The 13,437-nt window shown below is 47.7% G+C and overlaps 1 protein-coding gene across 1 annotated transcript in view; it reads right to left on the bottom strand.

Moving 5' to 3' along the window:
• Positions 1 to 10,713, bottom strand: part of LOC136696814 (tetratricopeptide repeat protein 39B) — a 19,237-nt gene extending 8,524 nt beyond the window's left edge. Inside the window, exons 1-10 of the mRNA XM_066671510.1 lie at positions 10,506 to 10,713; positions 5,301 to 5,335; positions 3,865 to 3,969; positions 3,149 to 3,280; positions 2,906 to 2,982; positions 2,663 to 2,730; positions 1,668 to 1,732; positions 948 to 1,053; positions 784 to 849; positions 516 to 624 (exon numbers count right to left, since the gene is read on the bottom strand). Of these exons, the coding sequence (XP_066527607.1) occupies positions 516 to 624; positions 784 to 849; positions 948 to 1,053; positions 1,668 to 1,732; positions 2,663 to 2,730; positions 2,906 to 2,982; positions 3,149 to 3,280; positions 3,865 to 3,969; positions 5,301 to 5,335; positions 10,506 to 10,532 (790 nt within the window). The 5' untranslated portion in view covers positions 10,533 to 10,713. The remainder of the gene's footprint in view (positions 1 to 515; positions 625 to 783; positions 850 to 947; positions 1,054 to 1,667; positions 1,733 to 2,662; positions 2,731 to 2,905; positions 2,983 to 3,148; positions 3,281 to 3,864; positions 3,970 to 5,300; positions 5,336 to 10,505) is intronic.
• Positions 10,714 to 13,437: the final 2,724 nt, after the last annotated feature.

The raw sequence follows: 13,437 nt of genomic DNA, 5'->3' as shown, positions 1-13,437 counted from the left end.
AGTGTGAGTATTGTGTGTACAGTGTGTGTGTGTGTGTGTGTGTGTGTGTGTACAGTGTGTGTGTGTGTGTGTATGTATTGTGTGTACTGTGTGTGTGTAATGTGTGTACAGTGCGTGTGTGTGCGTACAGTGTGTGTGTGTGTGCGTAGTGTGAGTATTGTGTGTACAGTGTGTGTGCGTACAGTGTGTGTGTGCGTACAGTGTGTGTGTATTGTGTGTACAGTGCGTGTGTGTGCGTACAGTGTGTGTGCGCGTACAGTGTGTGTGTGCGTAGTGTGAGTATTGTGTGTACAGTGTGTGTGCGTACAGTGTGTGTGCGTATGTGTACAGTGTGTGTGTATGTACAGTGTGTGTGTGTGTACAGTGTGTGTGTGTATTGTGTGTACAGTGTGTGTGTGTGTATACAGTGTGTGTGTGTGTGTGTACAGTGTGTGTGTGTGTGTGTACAGTGTGTGTGTGTGTGTGTACAGTGTATGTGTGTGTGTATATATACAGTGTTTACAGTAAGCGTTTACCCAGGATGAGGCAGACGTAAGTGTGGTAGAAGAGAAGTGTTAGAGCTGAGAGAATGGCTCTGAGACTGTGACTCGCTGCTCCTTCCCTCAGCTGAGACAAACCAAACTCCTGCAACACACACACACACAGACACACACACATACATACACACACACACACCAGATACAATCAAAACACTGCTGGGAAAACTAGCATACCCTCTTTTTGTGAACTTGGAATGTGATTCATATCTGTGTGTGTGTGTGTGTGTGTGTGTGTGTCCCTCACTCTGTTCCCTGAGAAGCCGATGAACTCCAGGAGTCGGAGAATCCTGGCCGGCAGCAGAGAAAGCATCTGAGACACAAACGAGTAATAACACAAATAAATACCTTACTACCATCAGGGGAAAAAACTACATTTCCCAGCATCCCTCCACTTCCTGTCAGACTCACCAGGTTAAAGGAGCCAATGCCCAGCTTGACTCCGCCCTCAAACTGTTGGAAGGCGTCAGATTCTCCGCCTACTCCCTGAGACATGGTTAATATATGCTGGCATTCTCTGTAAAACACACACACACACACACACACATTTCTGAAATATTATAAAGGTGTTATGAGGAGGATTTAAGGAGTGATGTGACACTAGAACCATTTTTGAAAAACTGTGATTTGCATAAATGAATTAAAAGTAGGTCAGCTGTTATTTTTAACCGAGTAGCGCCCCCTTGTGGACCCCATAGGTCCTTCAGGTCCTGGAAACTGTGAAATGGAGTTAGGACCTCCTTGGATCGGACTCAATGTGGTGGAATGAGTTAGCGGTCCGGCGCTGAGAGAGGACACTGTCGTCAGGGAAACACCGCTGTCGTGAAGGGTGGGCTCGGTCTGCTGGGTTTATGGAGGTGGTCCGGGTCAGAATAACATCCACAAGAACTCCAGAACCCAAGGTTCTCCAGCAGAACATCACACGATGGGCAAAAGACAGCGCTCATCCTTCCTCTGAACACTTTGGGTTGGTACTGACTGCCGCACACCGGGAGCCCCCCCTCCCCCCTCCCTCCCTCACACTGACCACTCCCCTGCAGCGCCCTGCACACACCCCTCCCCCTCCCCCACACCGGCCAGTGGTTTTAATCTTGTGGCTGGTTGTGTGTATGTCACTCGGGGAGGACTCACTTGTAGATCTGAAAACTTGTGCGTATCTTGATGCCACCTTTAATGAAGCTCATCATGTTTTCATCCTGGAAAGAGAAAGAAGAAATGATGTTTAAGAAAAGAGGGAGAAAATGATAAAGAGAGAGAGAACAGTGAGAGAGAGAGAGAGAATGAGAGAGAGAGAGAGAGAGAGAGAGATACAGGGAGAACAGAGAGAGAGAGAGAGAGAGAGAGAGAGAATGAAAGAGAGAGAGAGAGAGATACAGGGAGAACAGAGAGAGAGAGAGAGAGAAAGAATGAAAGAGAGAGAGAGAGAGAGAGAGAATGAAAGAGAGAGAGAGAGAGAGATACAGGGAGAACAGAGAGAGAGAGAGAGAGAGAACAGTGAGAGACAGAGAAAGAATGAAAGAGAGAGAGAGATACAGGGAGAACAGAGAGATAGAGAGAGAGAGAGAGAGAGAGAGAGAGAGAGAACAGTGAGAGACAGAAAGAATGAAAGAGAGAGAGAGAGAGAGAGAGAGAACAGTGAGACACAGAAAGAATGAAGAGAGAGAGAGAGAGAGAGAGAGAGAGAGAGATACAGGGAGAACAGGGAGAGAGAGAGAGAGAGAGAGAGAGAGAGAGAGAGAGAGAGATACAGGGAGAACAGAGAGAGAGAGAGAGAGAGAGAGAGAGAGAGAGAGAGAGATACAGGGAGAACAGAGAGAGAGAGAGAGAGAGAGAGATACAGGGAGAACAGAGAGAGAGAGAGATACAGGGAGAACAGAGAGAGAGAGAGAGAGATACAGGGAGAACAGAGAGAGAGAGAGAGAGAGAGAGAGAGAGAGAGAGAGAGAGAGAGAGAGAGAGAGAGTGAGAGAGAGAGATACAGGGAGAACAGAGAGAGAGAGAGAGAGAGAGAGAGAGAGAGAGAGAGAGAGAGAGAGAGAGAAAGAGAAAGAGAGAGAAAGAGAAAGAGAGAGAGAGAGAGAGAGAGAGAGAGAGAGAGAGAGAAAGAGAGAGAGAGAGATACAGACCTGTACAAATGTTAGTGTGGCTTTCTGTAGGAGGCACTCAGCGTAGCAAATTTCTGCATGCATTTCCCCTGTAACACACACACCCACACCCACAAACAAACACACACACAGCATACATTTATTAGGAGTATTAACACCAACACTAAACGTAGGTGTTAATCAACAGTTTTTTTTAAATGGCAGCCAGAAATACACACACACACACAAATACACACACACACACAAATACACACACACACATACCTTCTTTCAGGCTGTCAGAGGATTGTTTAGTGACTAAACTGGACAGAGACTCCACCATCGAGTTCCTCTTCCTGAACCTGCAGATTCAACACAGTGCACACACACACACACACACACACACACACACACACACACAGTGTGACAGCTTCTAACATCAGAGCATCTGCAGTAAATAACCCCCTCCATCTGCCTGTCTGTCAAAGCCGTCACCATGACGACGATGACGCAGCCATCCCATAATACCTGTGGCACGTGTGGAGAGCCTCTTTGATGGTTGCCATGGCAGTCTGGATGTCTTTGTGCTCGAAGGTCATGGCCGCCTGCATCACCAGGATGCTGCTGTATCCCAGAGCATGATACATACTGTCCTTAGACCTGTAACACACACACACACACACACACACACACACACACACACACACACACACACAGCAAAATTAACTTTCAGAAAAAGGCATGACACAGGGTTGTATGTGTGTCGCACTTTAATCCCAGGGGGCGGAGCCTATTCAGCATGTGATTCAGGCAGGGGCGGAGCCTGTGTAGACTGTGGTTCAGGAAGGGGGCAGATCCTGTGCAGCAGGTGCAGGACATACTGGATTCTCCGGAACATTCCCAGCTCTGTTCACACAGGCATTACCCGAACTGGGCACCGGGGGCAGGATAAAGTCCGGTACGGCTCAGGGTCACTGTGCCTGTGTAAATGGAGAACTTATAGTACACTGGGATAAGTGCTATGGCTCCAAAAAAGGTGTGTGTGTGTGTGTGTGCGTGTGTGTGTGTGTGTGTGAATAAATGCATCTTGAATGTCCGCTAGGGGGCGCTAAATCAGGATGGAAGTTAGCGTAATGACTATTGGTCTTATGTTAAACACCACTCACTCTCTCTCTCTCTCACACACACACATAAACACATAAACATACACACACACACACAAACACACACACACACAGGTGTACCATGGTCTGAGGAGGTCCAGAGCTTCTGAGAACTTGTTGTTGAGCACCAGGTTCAGAGCCACGCTACATTCCTCTATGGACGTCTGGAGATCCATCTTAGAGGCCCTGCAGACACACACACACACACACACACACTTTAACAAAACACAGTGCTGAGTCATTTGAAGGTGGTGAGTCATTTGAAAGGAAGAAACACACTCCTCTTTAAAGCAGCACTAGGTAAGATCTGGTTGTTTTGCTCCAGGGCTCCCCCCACAGTGGAAGACTGCAATTAGTTCACTTTTACAGCACTGTCCTGGAATCAATCAAAAGCGTGGGCAGTGTTTTCCCACCGTCCTCTCAGTTACACAGTGTAGTTTACTACTAACACAGCCTTTTACTAACCTCACTACACACTATGTAGTGCACAGTGTAGGTCACAAAATAACAGCTTCTGCACTAATTTAGCGCACTGTACGTCAGATAATAAAACTATTTATACTCAACATGAGCTTCACGTCCCTCTGTCTGTGCACTGTGTAGTAGTGTCACGTTTATAACCTGTGAAGTGCACTGTGTAGTGTATTAGTGTTAAGTGCACAATTGGGACACAGCCAGAGGCTCTCTTCTCTCTGTTACAGCTCTGTGGAGCATCACTGATGATTCCAGGTGCGCTGTAATTCAACCTTCAACCAATCAGAGAAGCTCTGTGGCTTTGGGGCGCTCTCTATTGGTGGTTGCCCTGGAAACCAGGCGGGCCCAGCTTCCCTCTCTGTTTTTGCGCAGGCCTGTGAGGGTGGGATTGGATTAGTTAAACTAACTCAATCAGACTGAATCAGTCTAGCCCAGGCTCCTGGAGTCCAGTCACAGCTTTAATCTCAGTCACATGACCCACGCCAGCTCGCGGGTTGCCAGATTATTTCACGGTTAGTCAGATAACTTAATCTAAGCCCAAAGTCAGTGTTGTGAGAACGGGAGACAGACCCGATCTGATACTCAGGGCTGGACCCCCCGGACCCGAAGGGCTCGTACCTCACTGCGGGAGGAGGGGAGGACACCAGAGGGGATTAACAAAGCTGGATCTCGGAGTTAGCCGGATAACTTAAGCTCAAAGGGCGGTGTGTTCGATAGAAACGTGTTGTACATGTCGTTCTATCGTTTCTCATGAACATGGGGTTATCTGGATAACAGAGAGACCCTGCTTTGATTAGAGAGGGGCTGTTAAACACACACACACACACACACACACACACACACACACACACACACACACACCTCTTTTATCAGTAACAAATACAACTCATGGCAACCCCAGGGCTGCAGTGACAGATACCAGAGGAAATTTACACTCCCTTATCATCCCTTATCGTTTTATCTACAGGCGCGCACACACACACACACACACACACACACACACACACACTTTCACCTGCATCATGGAAGCAAATGTCACTTACACTGGAATGCGATCGTAAGCATCTTCAAAGCAGTCCTGCAAAGACAGACAAGAACACACACCTTTTTAGTTCATGGTGGCAGTGTATGATGTCCATCTCAACACACACACACACACACACACACACACACAGAGAGAGCATGGGGTCTTCAACACAGAATGCCCTCTTCGCTGTGATGTTATTGCTATAGAGTCACTGTGGTGGTGTTTGGGTCGTAGTTCTGTGGGTAAATGCAGTGGTAGATGTGTGTGTGTGTGTGTGTGTGTGTGTGTGTGAGTCCACAATTTTCTTTTCTTCTGAGTAGTGTACAATGAATAAAGAGAATTCTGCTGACACTGTTTCTGTCCATGAAAAGTTTTGTGAGGAGTGTGTGTGTGTGTGTGTGAGAGAGAGAGAGAGAGAGAGAGAGAGAGAGAGATTGCTGACTCGCTCAACCTTCACCCACACAAACTGCTGCAGTGCTGATGTGCGCCCGCACACACGCACACACACACACACACTTCTGTTCTGAAGTTTGTGTGTGAGCCTGAAGCAGGAGAAACACACGGGAACAGGGAGGAAACACAGCTGCTATTTATAACTCCCCCCAGACACAGTGGGAAAGGGTTGCCAGATTGGAGACATTTCACCCTGAAATGTGCAGGAAAAATGTGTTTTGAAGACTAGAAATAACAGTGGGCCTCAAGAGGAGCTCAGACACACTCTCAGACCAACATTAACCCCCCGTGTGCCGTACAGTGTGTGATACAGAGTTGTTCTATCACTCCACTTTTTTAAACAGAGCCTCAGTCTGAGTTAGAGCCGCTCTGTTTCACAGCTGGGCTCCACCCTGAGCCTGATGAGGCGTGTCCTCGCGCTGAGGAGGGCCTCCAGTTCACTGTGGCTTTTATGGCTGATGGTTTCTCACATTTTGAGGGAAGTTTGAAAGCACAATCTGGCAACCCTGCTGTGAAAATGACCCTTGGAGAACGTGTTGTTTGTAAACGCTGGTGTGTGTGTGTGTGTGTGTGGAGCTAATTATAGTGCTGTAGTTATGTAAAGGGGGGGGCAGAGGAGCTGCTTGTTAAAGTGCTGAATCAATGCTGCACCCTCCATCACCACTCGGCTCTAAACGCTCTGAGGAATGTCATTCAACAGTGTTTTAGCTTCCTCTCTCTCTCACACACACACACACACACACACACACAGGGAACACGTGTCCTGTAACCCGAAGCCTCAGATTTTGTGGAAGCTGAGAAACAATGGAAAATGAAACTGAAAAAGAGTGGCCTCTGAAGACCAGGCCACAACACCTCCGTCCACTCCTCCGTCTCACTGTGTACACATTACACACAAGCGCTGTATCTCTACCTCCAGCCTTAGAAAGGGTGTGTGTAGATACTGTGTGTGGCTGGTTATTATACCGTCGTGAGGACCAGAGGTCGACTATTTCCCATTTTGTATTTGGTGACATTGTGCTGATATTCGGGGGTCCTCACTACGTCTGCGTGACTGTAGCGTGGAAAACTAGACGAGTGACTGAGGGAGGTGAGAGTGTAGTGTTAATGAGCTACAGTAACGATTATTTCTGTGGAAGGTCCTCACAATTACAGCAAAACCTGTGTGTGTGTGTGTGTTGTTGTTGTTGTTGTTGTTACACTACCCAGAAAAACTGCAGTTCAGCAAGAAATTGACCTTATGCTGAAGACCACAAAGGAGCACTGTGTTCTTCTCCTGTTACAGACTGTAGTTCCACCTGTCGCTCTGCATACTTTCTTTGTCCCATTTCCCTCTGTTCTTCAACGGACCCCCACAGAGCAGGTGTGATGTGGTGGTGGATCATTCTCAGCGCTGCAGTGACACTGACGTGGTGGTGGTGTGTTAGTGTGTGTTGTGCTGGTGTAGAGTGGATCAGACACAGCAGTGCTGCTGGAGTTTTTAAACCCCTCAGTGTCTGGACCGAGAACAGTCCACCGACCAAAAACATCCAGCCGACAGCGTCCTGTGTCACTGATGAAGGACTAGAGGACGAGCGACACACACTGTGCAGCGACAGATGAGCTACTGTCTCTGACTCTACATCTACAAGGTGGACCAACGAGGGAGGAGTGTCTCACAGAGTGGACAGAGAGTGGACACAGGGTTTAAAAACTCCAGCAGCACTGCTGTGTCTGATCCACTCTACACCAGCACAACACACACTAACACACCACCACCACGTCAGTGTCACTGCAGCGCTGAGAATGATCCACCACACTTCTCTCTGGTGGTGTGTGTGTGACAGAGAGAGAGAGAGAAAGTAGGGGAATGTTCTGTGTGGTATTAACTAAAGTGGATTACTCTCATTATAGCACTGAGCACACACACACACACACACACACACTGTTCTGAGCACTCACACTTTGATCATTTATTAGGGCTCAGACACAACTCATTGCCCACTCAATAAACAGCTCTCTCTCTCTCTCTCTCTCTCTCTCTGTTTCTCTCTCTCAGCAACAAAAATACAAACATAGCCGTCCTACTCTCTCTTACACACACACACACACACATACACACACATACACACACATACACACACACAGTCACAATGGAAAAAGGCACAAGGTCAGACTGTGTAAGCAGATCTGTGGCATGGCGCTTGAGGATCTACTTACAGTGTCCATCTCTCTCTCCCTTCCTCTCTGTCTGTCTCTCTCTCTCCCTTCCTCTCTGTCTGTCTCTCTCTCTCCCTTCCTCTCTGTCTGTCTCTCTCTCTCCCTTCCTCTCTGTCTGTCTCTCTCTCTCTCCCTTCCTCTCTGTCTGTCTCTCTCTCACACACACACACACACACACACACACACACACACACACACAGAGGTAAAGCTGTGTTGACAATGCTAAGTTGTTTGTGTGTGTGTCATGTCCTCTCACTTTCATCAATAAACCAACACTACGCTCTGAAAGCTCCACACTACACACTGTATGTGTGAGTGTGTCTGTGAGTGTGTGTCTGTGTGAGAGCGTGTGTGTCTGTGTGAGTGTGTATGTGTGAGTGTGTGTGTGTGTGAGAGCCTGTGTGTGTGTGCTGATCACTGGGTCTGTTTCAGAACTAAACCTGTGTGTGTGGTGTAGCATAGTGGCTAACCTCAATGGCTTTCTTCAATGTAGAACAGAGTTCAGTTCCCTGCTCAGGTAAATAACGCACTACACACATAAGAGCCACTGCCTGTGGAGGAGGTGGGGGGGGGGTGCGCGGAGGAGAGCGGGGGGGGGCAGGTGGAGAGATGGTGGGGGGGGTGTTCCTTTGCCCGCTCCTGTAACAGGATCAGAAGTGTAAGCTGCTCTAGACAAGAGCATCCGCTGCATGCCGTAAGAGGTTCTGCCCTGACAGCAGCGGACGACCTGGTAAACCTCCTTCACCAAGGCCCAAGACTCCAGAGCGTACTCTCGCGCAAGCAAAACCTGCAAACCTTAAACTACTCTCGCACAATCAACAATGCCATTGCACTGAAAAAGCACACTCATGTAAGCAAAATAAAGCCAATCACAGTAAAGATCCAGAAACAGTAGTAACCAATCATACCTCTGTGTGCAAGAGTTGTGATTGTGTGAATAGATCTCAGTGTGCGAAGGTGGTTTTGACCGTGTTAATAGATCTCAGTGTGCAGGAGCAGCTGTGATCATGTGAAGAGTTCTCAGTGTGCGAGAGCGGTTGTGATTGTGTGAATAGATCTGTGTGAACATGAACAGGTCGCATGAACAGGTCTCTATGTGCAAGGGTGGTTGTGATCACATGAACAGATCTCTGATTGCGAGCGTGGTTGTGATCACGTGAACAGATCTCTGCCTGTGAGCATGGTTGTGATCACGTGAACAGATCTCTGCATGCAAGCGTGGTTGTGATTGTCTGAAACAGATCTCTGTGTGCGAGCGTGGTTGTGATCACGTGAACTCTGCAGATCCTGTGAATAGATCTGTGTGCGAGAGCGGTTGTGATCGTGTGAATAGATCTCAGTGTGCGAGAGCGGTTGTGATCGTGTGAATAGATCTCAGTGTGCGAGAGTGGTTGTGATCGTGTGAATAGATCTGTGTGTGAGAGTGGTTGTGATTGTGTCAATAGATCTCTGTGAGCGAGAATGGCTCTGGTCGCATGAACAGGTCTCTGTGTGCAAGAGTGGTTGTGATCGCATGAACAGATCTCTGCGTGCGAGCATGGTTGTGATCACGTGAACAGATCTCTGCATGTGAGAGTGGTTGCGATCACATAAACAGATCTCTGCATGCGAGCATGGTTGTAATCACATAAACAGATCTCTGCATGCGAGCGTGGTTGTGATCACATAAACAGATCTCTGCATGCGAGCGTGGTTGTGATCACATAAACAGATCTCTGCATGCGAGCATGGTTGTGATCACGTGAACAGATCTCTGCATGTGAGAGTGGTTGTGATCACGTGAACAGATCTCTGCATGCGAGTGTGGTTTTGATTGTTTGAACAGATCTCTGCGTGCGAGAGTTGTGATTGTGTGAATAGATCTCCGTGAGCGAGATTAGCTCTGATCGTGTAAATAGATCTGTTTGCCAGAGCAGGACTCCATCGTTGTGTACGGAGGTTGTGTACCACCCTCATGTTGACTCCAGTCAATTCAGAGCATCTGTCCAAACCTGTGTGGTATTTATTCACTGACCACAGCCCCGGCTCTGACCTCCCGGGGCTGAGGAAAGGCCAGCAGCCCTGAGGCAGAAGAAAGGTCACGTCTTAGACGTAATCCATCCTACTTACTCCTCGTGACCTCGGTGAGTTTGGCTGAAATTTGAGCTTGATTCGGACCGAGGGACCAGGCTTGACCAGCAGACGACAAGGTCCCTGACCACAGTGGATCCCAAAGAGTGGGAAACGAAGAGTAACTCCTTCCCATATGTGAACACAGGTCACACACATCTACACACACCACATACAGGCTACTGCACTCAGAGAGAGGAATACCACAGACATGTGTATATTATGTGCCTATAGATATCACATCTGTGCTCGTGCGTTCACACACAGATATCCAGCGTCCTCCAGCTTTCATTAGCTCACTTCTCCAGAGCAGAGAGATGACATAACCTCGTATGTCCCATTCATTCATCACGCCTGAGCTGCACAGTGTAACTGTTACAGACTGTGTACTGCAGTATATTTTTAAACACACGGTACAGGGGCTCTGTGCTGTCACTGTGCTGTCACACGAAGCACTCACCTCGTCCATCTCGCTGTTCTCAGCCATAATTATAGTGTTAACCCCTTCCCTCTGAACCACCTCCTGAAACACAGAGAAGACTGCAGCCTCCGCGCTCTCAGACCTCCTCGTTACCGCTCCATAGCCCCGGCTTTACCCGCGGTCCCCGTCGACTCGAAGCCCCGTCCCCGTCCTCAGCTCTGCCCGGGTTTAACACACTCCGCTTCCCCTTCAGCTGCGCCACGTTTAAACTCGGCTTCCGCGGTGCCACGACGTCTTTCTCTTCCCACCCGTGTTCCGACAAGCCCCGCCCCCGTCGCGCTGGGATTGGCTCGCCGCTCTGACCATAAACGGGAACGCGGGACACTACCAGCCAATCGCAAAACAGGGGCGAGACATGTCGCAACACAGGTGGGTAAAATATATACAAAACAACACCGTCGACGAGTTGTCATTGGCGACCACAAGTCACACCTACGACACAGGAAGCATTAATAGCTTCTTTAACAATGTGTTTTTAAATTACTAATATACTTTTATATATAAGCATTTATTTTCTTGTTTTCCTTTAACATTAACATCAATTCCTTCTTGAAATATACTTAAGAAAATTTACTTCTTAAAAAACAGAAAGTTTACATAATCTAAAATGGTTCCCAAAGCTGTGACCAAAATGGCTCCCTAATGGCTTATATAGTGAGCCACAATGCTTACTATATATTACAGGTGCATTGTGGGAGATTCTAACAAATTTAATGTTAGAGAAAATGGCAACGCACTCAATAGTGTCGTAAAATGTAAATACAGAGCCAGTTCAGACACAGGCCATTTTTTGATAGGATCTTCCAGGCTGTTGCTATGGTTTCCAGGTGGTTGCTACTGGAGTTGCTAAATTGTTAGATGCTGCTATATGGTCCCAGATGTTGGTAGTTTGTTAATAGTACATTAATATTATTTTGATTACAAAATCTTTGAAAATCAGACTGAAAAATCTGGAGCAGGACGGTGTCTATCTGAATAAAGGAGGAACTATTAACAGACAAAAATATGGCAGAAAAAAACAAGTACAACACAAATCAGACATCGTTGACTATTCAAAACTGCTCACAGGTATGTGTGTGTGTGTGTGTGTGTGAGAGAGAGAAAGAGAGAGAGTGAGAGTGAGAGAGAGAGAGAGAGAGTGAGAGTGAGAGAGAGAGAGAGAGAGACCGTCCAAAGGTGTGATTGAGTGACTGGGTGTGAATCTGCCCAAAGGTATGGGTGACTGGGTGAGTGGGTGAGTGTTTTCAGGTGTGATTGTGTGAGGGACTGGGTGAGTAGGTGAGTGTTTTCAGGTGTGATTGTGTGAGGGACCGGGTGAGTAGGTGAGTGTTTTCAGGTGTGATTGTGTGAGTGACTGGGTGAGTAGGTGAGATTGTTTTCAGGTGTGATTGTATGAGTGACTGGGTGAGTAGGTGAGTGTTTTCAGGTGTGATTGTGTGAGGGACCGGGTGAGTAGGTGAGTGTTTTCAGGTGTGATTGTGTGAGTGACCGGGTGAGTAGGTGAGTGTTTTCAGGTGTGATTGTGTGAGGGACTGGGTGAGTAGGTGAGTATTTTCAGGTGTGATTGTGTGAGTGACTGGGTGAGTAGGTGAGATTGTTTTCAGGTGTGATTGTATGAGTGACTGGGTGAGTAGGTGAGTGTTTTCAGGTGTGATTGTGTGAGGGACCGGGTGAGTAGGTGAGTGTTTTCAGGTGTGATTGTGTGAGTGACTGGGTGAGTAGGTGAGTGTTTTCAGGTGTGATTGTGTGAGTGACCGGGTGAGTAGGTGAGATTGTTTTCAGGTGTGATTGTGTGAGTGACCGGGTGAGTAGGTGAGATTGTTTTCAGGTGTGATTGTGTGAGTGACTGGGTGAGTAGGTGAGTGTTTTCAGGTGTGATTGTGTGAGTGACCGGGTGAGTGGGTGAGATTGTTTTCAGGTGTGATTGTGTGAGTGACTGGGTGAGTAGATGAGTGTTTTCAGGTGCGATTGTGTGAGTGACTGGGTGAGTAGATGAGTGTTTTCAGGTGTGATTGTGTGAGGGACTGGGTGAGTAGGTGAGTGTTTTCAGGTGTGATTGTGTGAGTGACTGGGTGAGGTGGGTGTTTTCAGGTGTGATTGTGTGAGTGACTGAGTGAGTAGGTGAGATTTTTTTCAGGTGTGATTGTGTGAGTGACTGAGTGAGTAGGTGAGTGTTTTCAGGTGTGATTGTGTGAGTGACTGGGTGAGTAGGTGAGTATTTTCAGGTGTGATTGTGTGAGTGACTGGGTGAGTAGGTGAGTGTTTTCAGGTGTGATTGTGTGAGGGACTGGGTGAGTAGGTGAGTGTTTTCAGGTGTGATTGTGTGAGGGACCGGGTGAGTAGGTGAGTGTTTTCAGGTGTGATTGTGTGAGTGACTGGGTGAGTAGGTGAGTGTTTTCAGGTGTGATTGTGTGAGTGACTGGGTGAGTAGGTGAGTGTTTTCAGGTGTGATTGTGTGAGGGACTGGGTGAGTAGGTGAGATTGTTTTCAGGTGTGATTGTGTGAGTGACTGGGTGAGTAGGTGAGTGTTTTCAGGTGTGATTGTGTGAGGGACTGGGTGAGTAGGTGAGATTGTTTTCAGGTGTGATTGTATGAGTGACTGGGTGAGTAGGTGAGTGTTTTCAGGTGTGATTGTGTGAGTGACCGGGTGAGTAGGTGAGATTGTTTTCAGGTGTGATTGTGTGAGTGACCGGGTGAGTAGGTGAGATTGTTTTCAGGTGTGATTGTGTGAGTGACTGGGTGAGTAGGTGAGTGTTTTCAGGTGTGATTGTGTGAGTGACCGGGTGAGTGGGTGAGATTGTTTTCAGGTGTGATTGTGTGAGTGACTGAGTGAATAGGTGAGATTGTTTTCAGGTGTGATTGTGTGAGTGACTGGGTGAGTAGATGAGTGTTTTCAGGTGCGATTGTGTGA

Source organism: Hoplias malabaricus, chromosome 5 (genome assembly GCF_029633855.1).
Source record: "Hoplias malabaricus isolate fHopMal1 chromosome 5, fHopMal1.hap1, whole genome shotgun sequence".
NCBI lineage: Eukaryota > Metazoa > Chordata > Actinopteri > Characiformes > Erythrinidae > Hoplias > Hoplias malabaricus.
This window is presented reverse-complemented; position numbering and strand designations above follow the sequence as displayed.